The sequence below is a fragment of the Saccoglossus kowalevskii genome, chromosome 22 (assembly GCF_978046115.1).
Source record: "Saccoglossus kowalevskii chromosome 22, keSacKowa6.1, whole genome shotgun sequence".
Lineage (NCBI taxonomy): Eukaryota > Metazoa > Hemichordata > Enteropneusta > Harrimaniidae > Saccoglossus > Saccoglossus kowalevskii.
In genome coordinates, this window is record NC_140662.1 from 22,149,035 (window position 1) to 22,174,896 (window position 25,862).

General features: G+C 33.7%; 1 protein-coding gene across 1 annotated transcript in view; it reads left to right on the top strand.

Annotated features, from left to right (window-relative positions):
* The window catches only part of LOC100376677 (kalirin-like), a 281,580-nt gene that overhangs the window by 33,024 nt on the left and 222,694 nt on the right, over nucleotides 1-25,862 (top strand). The window contains exons 2-8 of the mRNA XM_085496087.1: nucleotides 14,143-14,217; nucleotides 14,948-15,062; nucleotides 16,525-16,615; nucleotides 17,900-18,001; nucleotides 19,048-19,161; nucleotides 19,920-20,351; nucleotides 20,790-20,912. Coding sequence (XP_085352213.1) covers nucleotides 14,143-14,217; nucleotides 14,948-15,062; nucleotides 16,525-16,615; nucleotides 17,900-18,001; nucleotides 19,048-19,161; nucleotides 19,920-20,351; nucleotides 20,790-20,912 — 1,052 coding nt within the window. The remainder of the gene's footprint in view (nucleotides 1-14,142; nucleotides 14,218-14,947; nucleotides 15,063-16,524; nucleotides 16,616-17,899; nucleotides 18,002-19,047; nucleotides 19,162-19,919; nucleotides 20,352-20,789; nucleotides 20,913-25,862) is intronic.

Sequence of the window (25,862 nt, forward strand, 5' to 3'; positions counted from 1 at the left end):
GCTTTGTAAGCCACAATAATGTCCCAAAGAAGCCACTTAATGCTAATGATTTAAAGTTTCAGACCATTGCTTCAGTGCCCCGGGGGCAAGGTTTTTTGCAGGAAGTCGTGCTACATTGCGAGAATGACTGGCAATGAAATGTCTATAGATGTGTGATTTCCCCTGATACCTAAGCTTTATTCTGTCATTGGAGAAGAATTTTGTAAACATTTGCTTTTTCTTTCTCCATTGTTGCTGTGAAAATTGGCTGTTACATTCGCTTCCGGATCCCAAGCTTGGACCCTGCCCACCTTCTTCAAAACATCATGACACAATGTTGGTTAGTCAACTACTAAAAAAATGTGCCTATTGCTGGCCTTGCTCAGTTTCAAAAACTGTGGTCCAGTTATTGTTATTGTTCAGAAAAGAAAGAGATGGTATTTTCAAAATTGTATAATTCTTAAATTAGTAAGCTTCATTGGGGATAATACTTGGACCCTTTTCATACATGACCTGTTTGTCGCTATGAGTACTGGCAGTATGCCAGTTGTTATTGATTGTTCAGTAAAGGCACCACATGTCACTACCGTTTTATTTGCAATCGAATGTAAGAACTTTAAATATTTGCAATCACTTAGAAATAAAAGGAAAAAAGGATGTAAATGCTCACGCAGGCGTTTTAATTAATTACAATTTTTATAAGCTTTGCTCGGATTCTGATTCCACATAAATACCTTCCCACTAGACAATTACGATTCTCTATAGACAATCAAATCAAAACCACGCACCAAGACTAAATCATGCATTGGACATGCATTCCAACATTCTGGTCCAAACATTCGTAACTGCACACCCTTCCCAATCAATTGCCATTCAGTCTCACATTCAACTAAAAACATATCATTGCAATCAATTTTACTGTTTTTTCCTTCTTTGTTATGTAATGGTACTTTTTATGATGATTTTTATTGACAGACTTTCATATTAGGTGATGAGCATACAGCTATTTTAGAGGAAAATGAGCATGACAAGTCCTCTATAATAATAGTAGCAGAACATGCACTTATAGAAGTTTGTTGTTGTTTTTATAGGGGTATTTTGAGGGATAGATGCCAAAACTGTATCCTGTTGTTATTCGTCACTGTATACATGTCTGTTTCATTTCTGTGTGCTATACTCAGATTCAAAACATTGAATACCAGAATGCAAACTTGGATATGCTCTAAAGTAACACAGAGACCATGTTTTCATGTTAAACAAATTATGCACTGTTAAACATACAGGTACTGTATTTACTCTATTAGAAGGGCACGTGTTCACATCAACATTTTAATCAGTATGCTTTACATTCAGTGTAGCTATTTTTTTCTTCAATATCTTTTCATATTTGTACGTTTTTCAATCACTCAATTCACAAATATGAGAATTCTTGATGTAAATGGTCAAGACAGATGCAAAAATCATTTTACGTATACTGTGTGCCGAAGACCAGTTTAGAGACCAGCTTTATCAGCCACGCCGATTTAGTTTAAGACGTCCTATAATGGCAAGTCTTGACCTGCACGCCGTACTTGCAGAATCAGTTTAGCACATGTGAACATTAATGCCTTAAAAGCACGCCCTTAATGCCAGCCTCACTCTGATGTTCCATTCATCACAAGTATTTTAAAGAAACATGACGGCCGATATCAACGCTGGCTCAGTTTTATATAGTCTTTATACACATATGAACACAGGACCAATTAAAATCACTGATTTTACAAAGTTAGTCAAGACGGCTCTGTGGATCACATGTAAACACGGTATTATTCACATGAGTAATCTAGCTGTAATAAACCTTGTTTGGCTTATACATGTTTTAGCTTCTATTGACGATGCACTACTGATAGAACAAAAATTTGTCCCACACTCTCTTTGATATTACTGTTGCCACTACAATTTGAAATGTTTCCAAACATTTACGTAAATAGAAACACAACACTTGTCCCTACTTCTAGTTTATTGTGTTTATCGTAAACACCATTATCAATTTACAGTTTGAAAAGTTTCCAGGAATTTCTGTAAATAAAAGTGGAATACTTGTGAATAGTTTTCTGAAGTAAACAAGAGTTTTCAGAAGTGCGTATTGTTTATTATTGAAATTCATTGAAGTAGGCATTCCAATGAATGAGTGGGAATGTTATTGTGATTAATTATTTTATTTATTGTGAATATTAATACACTGAACTTTTTTTTATATAAAATATTTATTTTTTATAAATTTCAAACAACTTGACCAATTACAATGTGTCAATGTATGCATGGCAGAATATAAGCCACTCATTGAAGGAAAATCACAAAAACTCATGGGTAATGGGCATTACTTAATGGCCTCTTTAGCCATTGGAAGTGTCTTTAGATTTGAATATGGTGTGATCGTGGTCCTTCAGGTTAAATGTTTTTTTTTCAGTATTTTATACATTTTTATAAAAAAAACATTCATTGCTTTATTAAATTCACTGTATGAGATTGATATACAGTGCATTTGCCAAACAAAGTTTTTAAAGGTCAGGGTGTCCCACTTATTCTGGTCATAACTATTTTCAGTCATTTCTAAGCAACATGTTTGTGGAATTTTAATAAAGTAATTACTTATATTGATATAGAGTAATAATTATTTTTAATTATTTCTTCAAATATGTAAAAATGTGTAGTAATTAAGCAATTTTAATTCTACAGTAATATTATCTAGAAGAGTCTATTTGTGTAGGTGGGTGAAACATAAGGATGTTGATTTCATATTTCAAGAGAGGTTTTATTGTGGTTTCTCTATTAGAAGAATGGTCTTGAATTACAAGACAATATTTATTGTGGAGTCTAGAAATTTACAGTGAATGTCTCGATAAACATTGTTGTGATAAGTTTGTTCTGGTTAGATATAAGTTGAAGAGTGTGAGACTTATTCAAGGCGTCTAATTTAATGTATTTTTAACCCATTCAAAGTAGGAGGAATTAATTTTCGTTGAAAAGACTTGCTCGATTTTTTTTTGTATTTTATTTTCAAACTCTCATTGTCAATTCACTTTCCTTCAGAAGATTACGACAAACATTTTTTTTTATTAAGAACTGAAAACTGTCTCAAACTTTGTCTGTTGGCTCTTAAATTAGTGTTCATTTCCAGAAATATTGAACAATATATAAGAAAAAGTGCCAAAAAATGTGGGTGAGAATGTCTGGTAGTGGAAAGGTTATTGTACTAGGCATAGAAAATCAGGACTACTGTAAAATCTGTATTAGAAGCCGCGGCTTCTATTAAAATGGTACAATGCAACAGAGGGGATGCGGCTTCTATTAGAGCATCTACACATATGAGAAATGATGAATTTTTAGTTCTCAATTATTCAAATAGCATGGATGCGACTTCTATTAGGGATGCGGCTTCTAATACAGATTTTACGGTAATGTGTATATACTGTTTGTGTGTAATTGCAACCCCATTCTCTACTCTTGCATAAATCCTGCACGACAAGATTCTGTCAATGGCTTTGTCTGTCATAGAACTTGTGTCATCAAGCATATTGAAATATCTTGTTTCTGTTTCAACTGAGGTGCAATTCACGCTCTGCATCTTCCGATTATAAGCCTGAATTGGCAAACACTACGCTAAAAACAATTGGCCATACATGTTAAATCATTAACAGATTTTGTTCTTCTCTCTCATGGAACGATGAACTGCACGTCAATTATGTGATGTAGACGAACTGTCGGAGCTGATGACGTTATATTTGAAGCTAATGACGTTATATTTGATGGGGTTTCATGCAGGCTTGCTGAATCATCAATCACTGAAAACTCTATGTACAATGGAGGAGTGCAGATAATTGACATCCCAACTATATTTGCATAATCAATTATGCGAGAAACTGTTTTGATAATTAATGCTTAATTTGCATATTAGTTAAATTTGTCTGTCAAAAGTTGAGAGCACACTGAATGTGACAGATTGTTGTTAAAATGTGTTGCATTTAATGTTTTTAAAGGTTTTCCGTTGAATATTCAATATGTCTGTGCAGTCATTCTGCCATGCCTAGTGAAACAGAACATCAACACTACATGACTACATTGCATTTACGAAAATTGTTTAGTTTATAGATGTCTCTTATGCTGTGAAACCTGAACTGAACACCAAAAGGAGTGAGAATTGTTAAGTTTATAGAGGTCATATACAGTAAAATCTGTCAAAACTGAACACCAAAGTGACTCAGAAAATTGTTCAGTTTATAAAGGTCTCTCATACAGTGAATCCTGTCTAAACTGAACACAAAGAGGAGTGAGAATTATTTAGTTTATAGAGGTGTTCAGTTTATAAAGGTCTCTCATACAGTGAATCCTGTCTAAACTGAACACAAAGGAGAGTGAGAATTGTTTAGTTTATAGAGGTGTTCAGTTTATAAAGGTCTCTCTTATAGTGAATCCTGTCTAAACTGAACACAAAGGGGTTTGAAAATTGTTTAGTTTACAGAGGTGTTCAGTTTATAAAGGTCTCTCTTATACAGTGAATCCTGTCTAAACTGAACACAAAGGAGTTTGAAAATTGTTTAGTTTACAGAGGTGTTCAGTTTATAAAGGTCTCTCATACAGTGAATCCTGTCTAAACTGAACACAAAGGGGAGTGAGAATTGTTTAGTTTACAGAGGTGTTCAGTTTATAAAGGTCTCTTATACAGTGAATCCTGTCTAAACTGCACACAAAGGGGAGTGAGAATTATTTAGTTTACAGAGGTGTTCAGTTTATAAAGGTCTCTTATACAGTGAATCCTGTCTAAACTGAACACAAAGGGGAGTGAGAATTATTTAGTATATAGAGGTGTTCTGTTTATAAAGGTCTCTTATACAGTGAATCCTGTCTAAACTGAACACAAAGGGGAGTGAGAATTATTTAGTATATAGAGGTGTTCAGTTTATAAAGGTCTCTTATACAGTGAATCCTGTCTAAACTGAACACAAAGGGGAGTGAGAATTATTTAGTTTATAGAGCTGTTCTGTTTATAAAGGTCTCTTATACAGTGAATCCTGTCTAAACTGAACACAAAGGGGAGTGAGAATTATTTAGTTTATAGAGGTGTTCTGTTTATAAAGGTCTGTCATACAGTGAATCCTGTCTAAACTGAACACAAAGAGAATCGAGAATTATTTAGTTTACAGAGGTGTTCAGTTTATAAAGGTCTCATACAGTGAATCCTGTCTAAACTGCACACAAAGGGGAGTGAGAATTATTTAGTTTACAGAGATGTTCAGTTTATAGAGGTCTCTTATACAGTGAAACCTATCTAAACTGAACACCAAAAGGAATGAGAATTGTTAAGTTTATAGAGTGAAACCTGTCAAAACTAAAGGGACTTGAAAATAGTTAGAGATTTATAGAGATTTTATATAAAAATTATATCGGAAATTGGCACATTGTAATCATTCATAGGATGTCGTGAATGCATGTGACCTGTTGAAGAAAAATCAAATCATCCTATAGTAATCCGTTTGTGAGAACTCATTGAACCTCTTTCACATCTGTGACTTGTGACTCTCGTGCACACAAACCAAACGATGATGAGGTTGTCCATTATTGCATGTTAATAGACCCATTCCCAGGGAAGTATTTGGCGTCTAATGATGGGTTATTATCTGCTGAATTGAAATTCATCGTATGTATGGTGATTCTGCGATTAACAGATGTGGTTGGTGTATTCAGTGGATTTCATGGTTCATCGTCACTGTGTCAGAAATCTTGAGCAGACTCTAAAATTACATCTTATCGGGCAATATCGATAACGCTGAGGTACTAAAATGGTCAGGTGGACACAAGTTGTTTTCGTGATAGATTATTTCAGATCTTTGAATCCACCAAATGTTTTTCTCGTGTTCTGTGTCATCGTTTGAGTTCTTTTCATTTGAGTGCTTCATGACGGGAAATAGAGAAACACCAAAGGCTACTTAAGTCACCTGTCATAAACTAAACCTGCTAAATTACTGGTATATTCCATATTTAAAAAAACAAAACAAAAACAGTTTGATCTTAAACTGTAGCCATTGGACAATACATTTTTTTCTTTTCTTCAATATTTCTCAAAATGAGCCCTTAATTTGGAGCCAACAGACAAAATTTGAGTCAATTATCAGTTTTTACTCGAAAAATTTGACTATTTTTGTCACGATCTTCAGAAGAGAGGTGCAGACTATAAACAGGATATTTTGTGAATTTGTGATAAAAAGACTTTGATTTTTTTTGCATCGATTTTATTTTCACTGATTTTGATGAGTTGAATGTAAAATATAGGGAAAAGTGTCTATTCCCTGGTGGCGAAAAGGTTAGTTAGCTAAAAAAAATTAGAAAATGCATAAAACTATTGCACCAACATTTTTTGGAGGAAGACCCATGTAATCATAACACTGCCCTCCTTTGACCTCATCTGATTCACTGAGGTCATTGAACTCTTGTGTTTTTTCTTCACCATATTGTGACCAGATCTAACTGCTACTATTTTTACTATTTTAATTGTAAGCAAACAATATCTTGTTCCTTCACCCAGTGATCTTCATTAGAATTTTTCCCGCCTTTATTTTAGTGCAACATTTTCCACATTTTTTTCGATTTTTCTATAATTTCTTTGTTAATTTCAAACAAAATGAACATAATTTCCCATTCATGTCTCAATTAAAATTTGTACCTTAAAAATATTTTGGTTAATTCATGAAAAGTGGTCTAGCTTGCGCTCATTTTAGTTTCTGATTGTACTCTCTGAATAGTACCTTGGGTAATTTACTATTATTACTACTTCTGTGCCTTTACTGTCCAAGTCACACATATAATAGCGATACTAATTTTCTTCAATTAACATATTCCCTGTGTATTTGGTGTTATTTTATAAAAGTACTGTATATCAGCTTTGTTAAACTCACCTGTAAGTGACAAATGAAATGAAATTGTCCATAAAAGTGGTTAATGTAATGCTTATTTTACTGTGATCTAGATACTCAATGTTTTTAAGAAAGGAATCAACCCGTATACAAATATAGAGAAGCCAACAGAATTTAAATTATACTGTATAACAAATATTTATTCATTTTCAAATTGAAATTTGCAGCAGTCAATTTTGCTTAAAAAAACCCACACTCATTGTTCACGTAGCATGAGATTTAACGTAAATTCTTTTTTCACAATAATTGACTCCCATGTGCGAAGCACAAAATGGGAGTCTTTGCAGTTAGTGTGTCTGTATGTGTGTATGTGTGTATGTGTGTATGTGTGTACGTGTGTATGTGTGTATGTGTGTGTGTATGTGTGTCCGACTGTTCCACTGCTATCTCAAGAACCATACATCGGTTTTTGATGAAACTTGGTGCATAGATGCTCTGGGCCAATGCGCAGATTTGATTAGGTTTTGGTAAAAATCCATACTCGTTAATTACCTAATTTGCATGATAATTAGCTAATTTTTAGCTGTTCTATGACTGTTCCACTGATATCTAAAGAACCACTCATTGGATTTTGATGAAACTTGGTACATAGATGCTCTGAACATATGCGCAGATTTGATTAATTTTTGGTAAAAATCCGTGCATATTAATTACCTAATTTGCATGATAATTAGCTATTTTTTAGTGGTTCCATGACTGTTCCACTGATATCTAAACAACCACTCATTGGATTTTGATGAAACTTGGTACATAGATGCTCTGAACTAATGCTAGGTCTTGATTAGTTTTTGGTAATAATCCGTGGATACTAATTACCTAATTTGCATAATGATTAGTCAATTTTCGGTTTTTCCACTGATATCTCAAGTACTAATCATCACATTTCAATGAAACTTGGTACATAGATGTCACACGACACTGCACAGACCTGATAGTTTTTATGGTAATATCAGTACATATTAATTACCTAATTTGCATAATTAATTAATTTTCAGCATTTGATATAAGTAGTTAGCATTACATTTCAATGAAACTTGGTACTTACATACTCAAGGACTATGCAGAGATTGATTGTTTTCGATAAATATTTGTGCATATTAATCACCTAATTTGCATAATTAGTTAATTTTCAGCTTTTCCACGGGTATCTCAAGTACTAATCATCGCATTTCAATGAAACTTGGTACATAGATCCTTTAGGACTATGCAGAGACCTGATTAGTTTTAGGGTAAATAATTGTGCATATTAATTACCTAATTTGCATAATTAATTTTCAGCTTTTCTACTGATATCTAAAGTACTAATCATCACATTTCAATGAATCTAGAATTATGCAGACCCAATTAGTTTCCGGTAAATATTTGTGCATATTAATCACCTAATTTGCATAATTAACCAACTTTCACACTGATATCTCAGGTACTATACATCACATATCAATGAATGTACATGGATGCTGTAGGACAATAGACAGACCTGAATAATTGTGGGTTAAAATCTGTACATATTAATTACCTAATTTGCATAATTAACCAATTTTAAGCTTTCACACTGATATCTAAAGTACCGTAAAAACTCCAAAATTTCGACCGGTTTTAAATAATTGGTGTTAGAAATGTGACGTGTTTTTAGAGTCAAAATTAAGGTGCATTTTCGGACGGTCGAATTTTTCAGAATAGAAATCAGCAAATGAAAAAATGGGGATGATAGACAGTGTGCTTCATTAGTTTTTAAAAAATGCAATGTCCGTCAATTGACGTAAACTTCCCCATGTTTCACGGTAAAAGCAAAGGTCGTGGCCGAGTTGTAACTCAAAATCTAAACAAAGTCATCAATCAGTGAGTATTATGACAAGCAAAACAAAACATCAAGACGGCGGAGAAGAGGTCAGCACAAAACTAATAGGTCAAAAGACAAAGCTGTCTCGCACTACCTAGGAAAACTTGCGAATGTTCGAAGTACAGGTACCCATTGGACAAAAGATACATGGAAGTTTAGCAAACTATCTCCCCGACCCAGTGCAATGTATCCGGTTAGAATCAAAGCTCACGTGTCCCTTATTTGAGGGACCAAATTCTGCCGTAAATTCGCCCTTGGATTAAAAAATAAAATGGGATTTAAGAAAATAAAATGGGACTTTTAAGGTGTATTTTGGCGTCATTTTTCGGACATTTCAATCAATCCTGCCGGCTAAAATAGAGTAAGTTTTACCGTAGTCATTGACGTCTGTCTATTCAAGAGTACACGTGTATGATTTTTATCGTGACTAGCGTGAGCGGGTAAGCTTCCTTTCGAGAATGAGCTGTTATCACTGTGAACAATGTTAAATTATTCTTCAGATGACCAGTTTATTTTAAGTTGACTTTTATTTGTATTTCATAACCATTCAACAAATTTATTTTGTGTACATTATTATAATCACTACTGAGTACAGTAATAATCAACAATTCAGAAACGCAGCATGCCGAGATTTTTGTGTTCGTTTTTATTTGAAACTTCGTTTATTTAGAATATATTTTCGTTACCAATAAAATAAAAATCTCTCAGTCAATCAGAAACCCGGATTCATGCCTTCGAGGAAGGTCCCGTTTGAACGCTCACATCGGGTTTTTTTTCGTTTGGGGGAAAACTAAAACTGGTCGCAATTTTCGAATAAGAATGAGTCGGCAATTTTTAGTGGAGTCGAAAATTTGGAGGTAAATAAAACACCGAAACCCGGCAAATAAATAGGCGGCCGAATTTTTAGAGGGGTCGAAATTTTGGAGTTTCCACGGTACTAATTATTCCATTTCAATGAAACTTAGTACAAAGATGCTCTAGGACAATGTACAAACCTAATTAGTTTGGGGTAAAAATCTGTTCATATTAATTCCCTAATAAGCATAATAATTCATAATTTTTTGGTTCTAATCACATTTCAATTAAACTTGGAGACATAGATTTTCTGTTACATTGCGCAGACCTCATTAGTTTTACACTCAAATCTGGTCATATTAATTTTCTGCTTTGCATAATTAGTTTTCAGCTAAGTAATTTCGAATTATATTTAATGTGTTTCCAATACTCTCAGCACATGGGAGTTCTTTCTAAGCTTTCTTTGATTTTAAATATTGTATTTGGAGAAAAAAAAATGTTTGTTTGTTAATGAAGTTTGCGTAGTCACTAGTCTGTGCTACATGTTAGAAATTAACAAGACTAATTATTAATACATGCTTTAAAAAATATAACATGCTCTCGATCGTGCTTTGTTTGTTAATTCCAGGCAGATCAGTACATTTTAATAATATAAATCACAGAACATACCTAATATTGTTTTGTTTTTTTTGTATTGTAACTGGAATAACATGACGAATCAGTGTTTTTTTTTGGCGAGGAGGGGGTAAGTTTTGAATAAAATGCTTTTTTCACATTAATCCTTTAAGAATTGAAATTCAACTTTTGTCACCCTCCTTCTCTCTTCTTTTTCGTATTTTGATCAAAACCTGCAGCTAATAATGAATGATTTCCATTTAAACCAAAATTATGAAAAAAAAAATTGAAAAATTCATAAAAATAGACAAAATGTTTCACTGAAATTTTGGCGGGAAAAAATTTGGCACTCAAATTGTAAACATAGAATATAATGCAAATATCATCAGCATTGTATTCTTCCAGTATTCCTAGTGCACAATTTGGATTAGAAAATGTAAGTTTAAATATAGATATCGTAGTGGTTACTTTGTTTTGTTTTGAATTTATTTGTACTGTTTTTGTTAATAATTAAGATAAAGTTAAAAAAACGTCTTGCCTCTGATCAATTTAAATAAATTTCATGCATTGCGCCTTCAGTAATATAATGCAATATGCTGTTTTCTAGTAGGATTTGTAGACAAACCAAGGATAGTCTGACACTGATTTTATTGCCAGTTTTGTAGAACCTGATTCAGATTGAGCCTCAAAAAAGGCACATAATTTGTAGATGCACCTTTATGAATATACTGTCTGCAAAGCCCACCTCTGGGTTTCGTGTACCGTTATCGGTCGATTCACTACGATGGATCACCATAAAGTATCAGAAATCGGGTCACCGTAGTTCAGGTTGTTGATTGATCACGTTAGCAAGCTGCTCGGCACAGCTGTGAAAACACCCTGTTAAAGTCTCTAACGCAGCAATTTAAATTTCCTTCACCTTGTGGACAATTTTACTTGTAGATTTTTGATAGAAACGGAGATAGCGGATGCACTTGTATGGATTCATTTAATCATTAACAGCCGTCTTTCTCCAGCTTTTCTTCTGTGTATGAATATCACATCATGTTTAATTTGAATCCGGTTTAATTTGCCGTTCGTGAATTTCTGGAGAATATTTACTATAGCTGTTTATAATGCGTCAGTTTAATATCTGTGGCAGAACTGTGATTGGATAATCTATGATTTTTAATCAGAAGATTCATCTGTGTAACATATTTCGAGATCTACGCTTGGATATATGCTAGTTTGCAGAAAATCTTCAATAAGAAATCCACCTGTCACAACATTGTGTAATCATCTGCCAGACCAGTTCCTGGTTGATTAATACAGTCAGTATTTTTTTGGACAGAACATTGAATTCTATAAATAAGTAACCATATTACATCATATCTCAAGGCTACCCACCTGTCTTGGAATTCATAGTTATTTTTGTGCTGTATCCACGTCGCTTTAAATTGGGAAATTTAAATACAGGATTGTTTGTTGTAATTTGGAAATATGATGTTAGCGCAGTTATTTTGTAACTGTTACAAGAATTCTACCCCATCAGACTTTGTGCGGTATATGCCTTGTCAAGTGCACGGATGGGATGACGTAGTGCGTTATAGAGGTGGGCAATGATCTGATAATCATAATGTGTTAATTCATATATATTTCACTTTTTATGACTTTATTTGACAAATAACATTATTTATGAGTGATTAGATGTGACAAAGCAAGCTGAGTCCTGCACGTACACTATACATTCTACATCCGTGGTTTTTTTTCAAAATAATCCTTCAATATTCATATTATATTGTATTAGTTTCATTGCTAGTTTCGGTTATGTTTAAATTTGTGTAAGTCGATATCAATCATCTGGAAAGCCGACTTTAACCTCAAGTGCAACTCAAGATAATTGCCATGGGAAATGCAAAATCCTCTTTTGAGATACACTGTCATATTTGATTGATTACGTTGCTATAGTAATATTCGCTTTTCCAAATGTGTGTGATAGCCATGGTTTATCAACTATCGATATTGTGTGTGACCTCCTCATTGTCTGAGTGTGTGTAGTTCTCATGGAATTCTGTTTTCAGGCGGCATGTATATCAACTTAGAATGGTAACTTGTTTCTGCCAAAGTATCGTAAAAATCTGAGAGACGCACACACAAGCAAAAAGCTCATCACACCATTTAAAAAAAAAATGCTCATCACACTATTTAAAAAAAGAAAAACATCCCAGGAACCGATTTACGACACAAACACTCAAGTTACAGTTTAAGATATTTTATTGGCATAAGTGACGCTCACCGTGTCCCACCTAAGCTGCACTACACAAGAAAAAACAGCGAACATAACAATAAGCGATACACACTGCATGGTGACACGGTGAGCACCCAGATATGAAACAGTAGAATAATCACAAAGAGAAATAAATATTTAACTGAAATAAAAGCATGTAAAACGACATAGTTCAAAAAACTATACTAGCCCTCAAATGATATTGTTAGAATTAGTAAATGTAGGTAAAAGCAGTGTGACTGCAACTACAGGTAGAAACAGCATAACTGCAACTACAGGTAGAACCAGTGTGAATGCAACTACAAGGTAGAAACAGTGTGACTGCAACTACAAGGTAGAAACAGTGTGACTGCAACTACAGGTAGAAACAGTGTGACTGCAACTACAAGGTAGAAAAACAGCGCGACTGTAACTACAGGTAGAAACAGCATGACTGCATCTACAGGTAGAAACAGCATGACTGCAACTACAAGGTAGAAACAGCATGACTGCAACTACAGGTATAAACAGCATGACTGCAACTACAGGTAGAAACAGCATGACTGCAACTACAGGTATAAACAGCATGACTGCAACTACAGGTAGAAACAGCATGACTGCAACTACAGGTAGAAACAGCATGACTGCAACTACAGGTAGAAACAGCATGACTGCAACTACAGGTAGAAACAGCATGACTGCAACTACAGGTAGAAACAGCATGACTGAAACTACAGGTAGAAACAGCATGACTGCAACTACAGGTAGAAACAGCATGACTGCAACTACATGGTAGAAACAGCATGACTGCAACTACAGGTAGAAACAGCATGACTGCAACTACAGGTAGAAACAGCATGACTGCAACTACAGGTAGAAACAGCATGACTGCAACTACAGGTAGAAACAGCATGACTGCAACTACAGGTAGAAACAGCATGACTGCAACTACAGGTAGAAACAGCATGACTGCAACTACAGGTAAAAACAGCATGACTGCAACTACAGGTAGAAACAGCATGACTGCAACTACAGGTAGAAACAGCATGACTGCAACTACAGGTAGAAACAGCATGACTGCAACTACAGGTAGAAACAGCATGACTGCAACTACAGGTAGAAACAGCATGACTGCAACTACAGGTAGAAACACAGCGTGACTGCAACTACAAGGTAGAAAAACAGCGTGAATGTAGCTCTACAAGAACAAGGATTAGTAGGTAGAGGTAGCCCTACAGGTAGAAACAGCGTTACTGCAACTACAAAGAAATCAGTTAGCTATGAGGTAGAAACAGCGAGTACTATCATCCCAAAATAAACTGTACTGAACAAAGGGTAGCCAACATGCAATTGTAAACAAAACTGAAACAGTCATTTTTTTTTTGAATTAGAATTTTGATATTGTGTTTAACTTGTGTGTAAAGTTTGATTTGAACTTGTTCTGAAATAGCGGGATACTTAATTTTGATATTTTTTTAGCTTTAAAATGGATGTTTTAGGCTGCCTTATTTGCTCTGTTATTATCGCATGTGACAGAAGTATGCACAATAACTCTTTTATTAATGATTCAATATACATACAGGTGTGCTTCGTTTGGAAATGTGCAAATATCTAGCAAATATGCTCATTCAATTTTACCTTTCACCCTGCTTTCAATATAACTGATTTCTCTGAAACCAATAATGTTGATTACGTTTTTTACTTTTTATTACTTTCAGGTTCTCGGTACAGAGATGGATTTCGAGCTGGAGACATCTTGCCGATACTTAAAGACAAATTGGCCTTTCTTTCTGGTGAGTATGCAAGCAACACTTTGACACCCTTCCTTACCTCTCAACCATGTAGTTACCTGTTTTATGGCAATCAAAAATTCACACAGTTTATAAATATTACTAGAGCCAGTCTTAGCAAATAAACTTGTTCGAATTATGTCGGGTATGTTCTATATTTTTTCAGTGTATTTTTTCTTTCTATGAAATTTTGTGATAATATGAACAAGTAAAAAAATCCTGTTTGTACTAAAACAGAGGTTTTTCTAGAAAAAAATTGCAAGAGGGAGCACTGCAATTCAGCAGCCCCACCAAGTGGGGGAGATAGGGTTCTCCCTACCAGGGATGGTATATGGTTTCCTTGAGGCCAAAATTACTATCAGACAGGTCACAGTTGAAGACTGTGGCCACATGTGATCCCTGGTTAATCAGAATTTTATGGTTGCCAGAGGATCTGCTCCCCAGGGTAAGGGAGTGCATGGCCATGGCATTAGAGCACTGTGCCCCTGTTCCCTTGTTTAAAATTTTTTTTTATTAGATGCTGCAAAACATATTCTGGCACACTATTTTTTGAATAGTTAATGCAATACTATACTTCATATCACATTATGAAATTTTGTTGACTGCAATATCATTGATTTTTTAGTAAAGAAGTGGAATATTTGGTTTCCAAGAATATAATTGTGAATAACATCATGATTGATGGGTTGCCTATTCTCCATATTTTGATGTTTTGTGTATTATTGTTTTTCAGGTGGGCGTGACAAAAGAGGAGGTCCCATTCTTACATTCCCTGCTCGTAGTAATTTGGATAAAATTAAATATGATGAACTTAGAAGATTAATGATGTACTTAGCTAGTATACCAACGTAAGTATAAACATATTTATACTGTTATGACTAAAAAAAATAAACAGTTTTAAAATGTTTCAATTTTTCTCGAAATTGTATTTTTTTCTTAAGAAACTAACAAAAAGCTGAAAACAAACAAACAAACTTTGGCATGCACATTTTAACTGACATGTCATGACCAGAAACACAGACTTTTTTTTCTACAACTCAATAGACAATTTTCACACTCTTTTGAGTTCAGTTGTTCTTTACCCTTGTAGTTTGACCTTAGCTTTCCTCAAAAAGTATAACATTCTTTTGATTTGGGTTGTAGTTTTCTTCTGAAAGTGTAATGCACTTTTGAAATCAGTTGTAGATTACCCTAAAAGTGTAACACTCTTTTTGACTTTTACAGTTACAGTTTACAGTTTAACTTAAAAAATTTTTTGGCTTAACAGTTTACCCTAAAAGTGTAATACTGTAGAATACTTTATTTTCGCTTGGAATTTATTTTCGCTATTTTCGCTGAAGGGATGATTCCGTGAAAATAAAATCCAGCGAATATACTTTTTTTCCTATATTTCACATTAAACTCATGAAAAATCAGTGAAAATAAATTCCAAGCAAAGCGCCCAAACAGCCTTTTCAGCGAAAATTAATTCCAGGGAAAGTAAAGTATTCCACAGTACTTGACCTTAGATGTATATTCTATCACACGCTTTAGGAATCAAATAAAGTAGCTAAATATACACGTTATGGCATAGTTTTCAATCAATGTATCTTCAAAACTTGAAATGACTGCTGAGAATATCAGCCTGGGGGTATACACTACATGCATCGTCTAGACTGACCTCTAAATACGAGTCAAGTGTTTTTGTCGGCTAAGAGATTAAATTGGAGAGTAGAAGGCTACTTCTTACAATCAGAGATATATAATGTATAAGCGGTGTTTGTTGTCAGTTTTTCATGCTCAATGCAAGGTCAAATTCTTAATTGAATTTAAGATGCGTGACTTACTGAGTGTTTGTTTGCGTTTATTTAGCTTTATCGTAGTGATTAACAAATCTCCATTATTTTCGCAAGTCAAGGATCTTGTTAAATTCTCTTGCTATTGTTTTTGTTGATATTGAAATACATCATGATTGATCGTCTTATCTTTAATTTTGTTTGTTTAGTGTTTATCAATGTATTGTTATAACAGCATTCTAAATCTCATGGCAATACACTAACACTCATCAGTAACATGCAATACCCTCCAGCAAATACATTAAGTACATTAAGTAAACCAAGATTTCATTTTACCATCCAACGGTCAAAATTACACTGATGTAGTTTATGAAATTGTGAATTTATTAACACATTTCGTAATTCTACTTGATAAAAAAAAAAAAAACATGTTGTTTTTGTCTTTAATTTTGTGCTGATTACTTTAATATACTTGTAATTGCTTTCCCACAGTTAGTAATTCTTACCACTTGTGAATCTGTCGATTTCATTTCAGAGAGGATGTTAGAGCAATAGGTTTCAGTGTGATAATAGATATGAGAGGTTCCACATGGAATGGTGTCAAACCCTTACTTAAAGTATTGCAGGTAGGTTTCTGTGAAAGGGCAGCAAACACTAATATTTTACATATAAGCCAGTACCCAGCCATACACTCAACTATGATTGACTACAAATGTGCGCATTTCTTGTGAGTCATTAGCGATTATAATAAATCAACCAATATCATTCTATACACATGCAGTAGTGGGGGAATATGTTTACAGATACATAACTTTAAAAATGAAACTTATTATAGCATTAATAATAGAGAAAATAGCAAAATATAAAAAGAACAAGAGTGTCATGGGTGTTGTCTTGTTAACTGCCACAAACTTCAAAATGACAAGTGGCTAAGCCACTTTAAAATCGCCTTCCATCGAACATTCATTACCAACATAAAATTCTATAGTTTGTAACACACAATTTTGATGTATATTTTAATGTACTGGTAAGATGCTATAGTTTTGGTGTAACCCTTTTGTTTGCTCATAGTATTATAATGCCGGACATTGCCTTTAACTGAATGCTACTGGAGCAGAAATGTCATGAATTTCTCAAGTTGAGAGAAATTGAAGATTATGACTTGTGATTGAACCACTCTGATATTTGAACAAATTGACTTTGAGAGTCGGCATAGTCCCTCATTTCATAACTGATTAAAAAACTTACTCTTTTCTTCTAAAATCCCACTCTAACTTCATGTTTTAAATACAATCAGAAATTCAAGCATTCAAATCAACCAGAAGCGAGTGTTTAAAAAAATAAATGCAAGTTCATTCAGGGGTGACTTAGTGCGTGGATGAACTTTTATATTGTCATCTGTCTCATACGACCAGGTAGCCTATAGTGATAGTTAAATCATATGGTCCATATCAATGGGCTTCCCCTCTGCATTTATTTTCTGAAACACTGTGTGAGGGCTGTGGGTCTATGCAACTGTTGATTAGACACCACAAACCTGTCTTGAGAAACTTAGAAATAGAAAGGCTGACAAATCTTTCATTTTTGTTTCATGAGAACTTCAGGACATACATGTGGATTCAGCGAATTAGGACAATATTCTTATCTTTGAAACCTGTTTTTTTTTAACAACAATGTTGAAACCTAAAACGTATGCTCTACTTGCTCAATTTCTATAGATGAACACTAGATGGCAGTGTTACACTTTAAAAGTTTGAGTTGTGCTGCCCTCTACAAGCATTAATTTGAAATATTTTGTTTTTACCACACATAGTTTAATTCCCAATTAGTACAAGATAAAACTGAAATAATCTGCTGAATATAGATTTTTAACTATCCTGATTTTTAATGTTATTACTTGTTTACTACAGGAGTGTTTTCCTAGCAGCGTCCACATGGTTTACATCATTAAACCAGAGAACTTTTGGCAGAAACATAGAACTAGTTTAGGTAGCTCCAAATTAAAATTTGAGGTGAGTTGATTGGTTTTATTTACTTTCACATTTTTACATTTTTCAAATGTTTATTTATGTTGAATTATTGTAAAACAAGTGAATAATTATTGCGTTTTTACAGAGTCAAGCATTTATGGTGCATGATAAAAATTTTAGGAGTAGACTTGAAATTCATCTGAGATATGTTTTATCACATTCTTGACCAATTCACCCTAATATTGCCATTTATTCTTGAAGTGGCCCTTTCATGTATGACATGCACTGCCCTGTTTTCAAACAATAACCAGCCAGTGCTTGAAATCAAAGCAGGGACAGATGAACAAAATTGTGTGTAGATAAGTATCATTTGATATTTTCTCACATTTGGATAGATCGTTTAAAAAAAAATCCACCATGCTTCTTCCATTTTAGCAAATTCCAATTATTTTCATCTGGAAAACTGATTTTGCTACTCTGCCCAATTATTCAAACAACAATTGAACATGTTGAGTTCTTTCTTTCTTAAATATTAGGTTGATTTTAGCTGCAATTTGTTTGTCATAACTTGTAGGAGTGGGATTCTATCATTATACCGGCCTTCAGCAAAAGTCAAAATAAAATATTGTAGAATACATTATAAGGCTTAGTCACATTGACCCAATCAATGACTCTGTAAACATCAAGCATTCATAGTAAAAGGAAGTTCTATATTTGCTATATTAGAAGTGCGTCTCCAATATAAATACATCTTCAATCGAAGTATTGTATACATAGACACTTCCCAGCCATTAAAGTAGTACATGTATGCTACTAATGGAGCAAATTTATTAATGCACAAAATGTGAACTCTAAAGCGGGAGAGTCGTCACCTGCGTATACGTCAGATGGCCATAGCGAGTCATTGTTATAGTCAGAAAATGAAAAGTGTCTGTCTGAAATTACTAAACGTCTTCATGTCATCGTCTCACTTATTGCTTGTCACTTGCAATGAATTTGTTATCGTGAGAATTATTCAAGAATTGTTCTGTATATGGTTTAGTAACATCACAGTTAAGATATGTATATTTCCTTCTTTTTTTTTTCAGACTTCAATGATATCTCAGGAAGGTATGCTTAGAATTATAGATCAGTCACAATTAACAATAGAATTTGACGGTCATTTGCCATATGACCATGACGAATGGATTGAACTCAGGCTGGTAAGTTTACATTGGACCATGTGAATTTTTTTTTTTACCCCAAATGTTGGCATTTCCCATTGCTGGTGTCAAGCATTTGATGTATAACATTATCAACACCACCACCCGAGTGAAGTGTCGCTAGCGATTTGGTGGAGTGCGCAAGCATCGGTTTAAGTCACTCGTGCAGTACTCGTTGAGGTTTAACATACTATATACCTCGCCCTGTGTTTGGTGTTATTTAATGTATTTATATAAAAGTTAATTCTGAACACAAATATGAAAATGATGAGTAATTTGCAAACAAATATTTAAATATAGGGAACAAATAAAAATATACTAGCTTGTGTTAATTATATTGAAAATAATGGCAGTGAAAAAACTAGTGTAAAACACTAAACAATGTAATCATCTTCTATAATTTTGGTCTTTATTTGAGCAAACCATTGTCAAATGGTCACTGGTCATATTAGATAGATGGCATTTATACATCCGTTACTTTACATTTAAACTGTATTGGGACTGCAGAACGGTAGACACTAATATGCAAGTGGTTTTATACATGTCACTTTGCATTGGGGCTACCTCAAAGTGGTCACTATAGACAGATGGTCTATATCAGTGGTCACTATGAAAAGGTGGTCTTTATGTAAAAATGGTCACTCTATGCAGGTGGTCTTTTTATACGCAAGTGGTCGTTATTGACAGGCGGTCTTTATATAAAAATGATCACTGACATACCGGTAGCGTTGACTGTATTATGATTGTCTACTTCACAGGTCCTTGAGGATTTTATCTGGCAGGCTCTGGATCTTTTAAACAGAATGGAAAATTTACGAGGTGAACTTAGTGATATGGACTTTCCCGATGATGTGCAAGGTGCTAAAGAAATGATTGACGAGCACGCTAATCTTAAACGGCGGGTCTTAAAAGCACCGGTCGAGTACTTAGAAACGCAGGGTCAGAGACTCATACAAAGGCTGTGTGGTGTGAACTTAGAGGAATGTACTACAGACAGTGGATACTCAGGAAGTAGTAGCGGAAGTACGGCGTCTGCGAATTCAGATTTTCAAAATGTGGTGCCAAAGATTTCAAATTTGTTAGAGAATCTGCACGTGACGAGGGAAGAATTACAAAAAATGTGGTACAGCAGGAAATTTAAACTGGACCAGTGTTTTCAGATGAGAGTATTTGAACAAGATTGTGAAAAGGTGAGAAAATATCGCTCGTATTGACATTGTAGAAAAGACTTTATAGTTCTTGATCTATGGCCTTGTTAAATTCAGAATTGCCCTCATTTCAGTCATGGTTTTATGTTGTATTCTGTATCCCTGTATTTGTTCACATCTCCAATAGAAGCACACATATAAATTAATAATTATATGTATTGCATGTTGGATTATTAAAATATGACTGATCATGACTAGACGTAGTGTTGTCGTTTTCGTGAGCGCATGCACTATAGATCGTAAACAAATTTGGTATATGAACTGCAGCTGCCTTACTTATGAAAACATCAGGTTGAAAATCGATTGTTTCAAAAAATGTCTTCACTCGTCATCAGATCAAGAACTTTTCTCGTGACAACTGTTTTGTAGAGCACTTTTTTTTTTTGCGTCATTGCTTATTCTCGTCTTTTTCTTGTGCAGATGTTTGATTGGATCAGCCATAATAGAGAGCTGTTTTTAGTGAATTACACTGAAATAGGACATTCAACGCCCGTGGCCCGTGAACTTCAGGAAGAACACAAGAATTTTACGTCCCTCTCAATGGTTAGTTATATTTTACGCTTAAGTTCATTTGATGAACTTTGCAATTAAAAAATTGTATTCAGAACTGTTGATTTGTAATCAATCCTGCTAACCAGTGAAAACGTTTTCAATGACAACTGTACAACGGGAGTATTGACTGGCCGATGTGACAGTGTACTGTAAAAAGTGCATTATACATCTTCCCGATTGAACCGATCGGCAAGACTGTAAAATTTAGCGTAACTTCCTCACTATGAGCTTATGCATTTACAAATATGTGTCTGGCACCTTGGCAATATCACATTATCATTCCATATTTGGAATTTACATTTTCTAATAAGGCAGAATCCCAAGCAATGCATGTTTTGCGTCATAGCTGTGGAAGCCAACTAGTTTAGAAATGGCCGACTACACATCGACGGCTGCATCTTATGTTTGCCAGTACATGTGTGTTTAATTACTGCTGATATAGTTTGTTTATTTGAAAGAACTATAAAAAAAATAATATTACTTCCTTTAACTTTATAAAACTATGGGTACAAGACTTGACCACGTGTGAAGAAGCCTTACTTTTGAAGTTGTGTTGTACATATTAGAGTTTAATTGTCAAGGCCAAGACCATTTTTGCATTTTTCAGGCAAGACATCATTAAAGAAGTTCAGTAAAATTATTTGAAAATGAAAAAAAACTACCGAAGTTGATGTACATTTAAAGGAGCCCTCTAGTGGCCATTGTAAACCAAATTGTTGACTTTTGTTGTAGGGCGCCCTCAAGTAGCAACTGTAGTTGAATACTAAGTAATATGTTATAGAGCGCCCTCTATAGGTAGTTATTGCGGCATGTGACTTGCATATGTATGAGACAGTCTTGTGATGACTCATACCCCATGATTAATGTATCTAGGTGAACATAAAGATAGTAAAAGACAATTCACTCTCAACGTTATTAAGAAATAAATCAGTTACTCCGCATGCTTTGCACTTCTCGTGATCTACTCTTGATATACTCTCTGTGATGTCGGCAAATTTAGCCGATATCGTGTAGTACGGTGTACCTACCTAAGCAAGGTGCATAATCACCTGTCTGCAGATGTCAAGGCTTCCTGTAAGGTTTGTTATCTTCTGTTCTTTCATTTTATTTTTAAAATGACTATGTTGTGATCACTGAGTCACTTTTAATCTTGTTCTTAGAATAACATGCTTTGTTTTTATTTGGTGTTACATTGTGTTTGAAATCTGAAATTTTACGCAAAGTGTTGAACTGGATGACTGTTTTATTTTTTTCGTTCAGTTTCATTTTTCACTCCCTCCCTTGTAAATTAATAATGGAATAATCCATCTGCTGTCATTGTAGTATAAAGGCTATATCGTTAGACATGTCTGTCAGAGGTTGGTATTTTGATTAGAGGCTTTACGTAATTAATTGCTCTCATCGTATTAATTACGTAATCCTGTTTCATTCAACAGCAAATTGAGTCATTTCTCATTAACTTAAGGGGTTTCAATTTCAAATTACGCAATGTTTTTGTCATGAAAATGGATGATACCGTCGCCAGTTAATAACATTTTTAAAATGATCCCTAAACTGTAGATGTGATTAGCTAGTATTTTGTTTCATTTTCATAGCTTCCACCCCTATTTGTAGAATAATGTATTAACCCACTCACAGGTGATTCCCAGGTCATTCCATGCTTTGGTCTAGGAATGGTAATTTAACCGTCTGTATATACTATCGTTTCACACATGCATTACATCCACTGCATTTAATTTCAAATAAATAAAAATGTTGATACTAAGTGACAGCAAACATGAACAAGTTATTGAATAATTTTTATTTTTTATTAATCTTTTGCCGCCTCATTTTGGGTGCAACATTTGCCTCATTTTTATGTATTTTTCTTAATTTTGGCCAAAATGCTGTTCAAAAATAAAAAAAAAAAAAATTAAAAAAGTTGGCATTTGTCACTAAAGTCACAATTACCAAAATAAAACCAACATATGTTTTTCAGAATTGTTTCCAAAATTTTTATCAAAAGTTGTAGGCAATAGGCAATTATCCAAAATTTTTGCATGAAAAAATATGGGGCTTATTATCTGTATTTTTGACAAGTATATACTGATATTTAGCCATCCATTTCTGTTATAGTATCTAATATCCCAAATGTTTCTTAGTGGAGTAATTATTATTTTTCGACATTTTTTTTTTTAATTTAACTGCTTATTTAGGAATGTGTGCTGTATACTGCTACATATCAAAAAGGTGTATTTTTAATGCAAATCATAATTTGCATATCTTTTAGGGTTTATTATCAATGATTATGCTTTATAAACATGTCAATATTTCATAATTTCCAATTTTTTTTTTTTTTTCTACTACTGTCCCACTTAAAACGTTACTACCCCCGTAGTACTGGTATCAGGAATTTTGACATTTTGCTTGTAGACTAAATTTTGAGAAAATACTTGTACCAGTATTCTGCCAGGAAACAAATACTCCTGTAGCGTATTAAAGGTTGATTGAAAAAATTGACCTCTGAGTTACTTATTATGAGATAGATTTATGGAAATTAATGTTGTTTTCATTTGAAAATGAGACATGTGCTTAATTCTTCACATCTAACCCACATCAAATTCCAAGTTTTACTTCTAGAAAGTAGACCAGAAGCAATTAAGGTCACAAATGCTATTTCGTTTTTGGACCAGAAAGACTTTTCTTACAGATTTAGATTAAAATTTACGAGAAAATTTGCTGTAATCTATAACATCAGTATGGCACTCGTAAAAATGTAAAATAGCAACATTTAGGTAATTTCTATGAATTTTATTACAATAAAAATAATTCTGAGCATTTTGAAAATCTTCTTTAAAATTGCGCATAACTGGAATAAAATTCTTCTCAAATTTCAAATTAAATATGTCAGTATTTTGCTGATTCTTAGAAATGCACTAAATTTAAACCTGATAAATATGGGAAAGTTAACCCAAGTATTTATGACTACCTTCACAAACCAGTGAATATTCATGTGATACCAAAAGTCCTAGTGATTCTGAAATAGCTACTGTAAAACTGATTTGGTCACAAAGAGATAGCTTTCACAGGTTAACCCACTAATGGCAGTATATATGATAACTTGATTGTTTATTGAATTACAAATTTACATTGCAACTGATAGTGTATTGGAGTCTTCATTGATTTTACTGCAGTAGAACATATACGTAATTGGACGTTGATGGTTTAACTATTTTTTTTATCACCCAGGGCGTGATTTCCACGCTATGGCTCTTCATTTATTTCTTGGATTCGTAGTAGAACAGAGTAAATATAAAGTGTCATTGCACTGTGTCATGTGACATAGATGTCACATGTGATGTGTTTAACCGGACAGTAAAAAAAAACGTTCGTAACTACTGTATTTGCTCTATTAGTAGCACATGTGCTTATGTAACTGACATTTTGTGGTTGATGTACACTTGTAATGTGTCACAAATAAATAAATATTTTTGAAGTGACTGAATTGTTAGAAGCAAACAATGCCCTCCCACATCACTAAAATATGCCCATTTTCCTGACATAATCTGGAAATCCAGCCAATGATATTGTGCACAATTCCATATATTAGTCATTCGCAACATTTACGCGTCTCATGGCGAATTACAGTCTCATGAGTAAATCAGACAAAGCTGTAGTTGAATAGCGATGGTATTGAACTTCTAAAGTGTGTATTGGCACTGAGGATGGTCAAGTTTACATACAAGTGTAACATAAAATGTGATTGTTATTAATCTTCATTCATCGGTTGTACAGTTGGTTAGAATCATCGGATTAAAGCTTTTCTTATGTGTGAACGAGTGGAAATTGTTCATTCTTTGGAAAAAAAAAAACCTCGGTTGTTTATAACATTCCCAACACTAAAAATCTTTGAACAAACAAAAACTTAGAAAGCGCACAGACTTATTCTCATAAAACGTGTACATCGCTATAGTTACATATTCAGGAAGTCATGGAGATTGTTCTTATTATGAATCTATCAAATCAGAAATGCAACCTTTCTTTTTTAACCCATTTATTAACAAAACAAGTCCTGATATGAGTGCAATAATAATTAAATTTATCATTTTATTTTTGTCAATCATAAATATCAAATAAATATTTTTCTTTTCTTTTATGCATAGGATCATACACTGTAACCTAACCCTCTGCGCACAAGACATCGATATATATTACGTACTTACTTGCGTCTAATTTTATGATAATTGATTGCCTATTATAATACATTTATATTCATCATCAGACAATGAAATATCATCTTGGTTTTACACCTAAAGTTTTATAGCTTTTTTTTGTCACAAAATTATATTTGTCTAGACTAAAATCTTATCAGCAGACTTTTTAAAGAGAATATAATTTATATTTTTGACTACAGAGATCGCTTGTGACTGTCTAATCTGTCTCCAGGCATTTCATGGTAATCAGTATTTTTTATTGCCATTGTGTTTTCAGCTCGCTATAATGGAAAACGTCTTGCAATTGACAGGCAGAAGATGGGAGACTTGTATTTTTTTTTAATCTTATTGTCGTTCAATAATAGAAAAGAGAAATTGGATTTATTTGTTTATAAATTGGATTTATTTGTTTATATGGATTATAATCCGTCTACTAGCGTAATGATTTGTCAGTATCTATTATGCTTTGGCGTTACAGTAATTCAAAACTAAGGTATCCGGGGCACACATGGTACTACAATTGTACAACAATCTCATCAGCGTTTTGTTGTTGTTTCGCTTGACGACACCAAATTGTGAATAGTGTAACCAAAATACAGACAGTCTTTTAATAACGAGACAATAATATACCAACCAGTAAACTGTTTCCAAAATGACTCCAATAATATAGCAGTATAGAAACATGGTGAAAAAACATGAACCGGATGAATTCGAACATGAGTAAAAACTGACACTATCAGTGCTATAA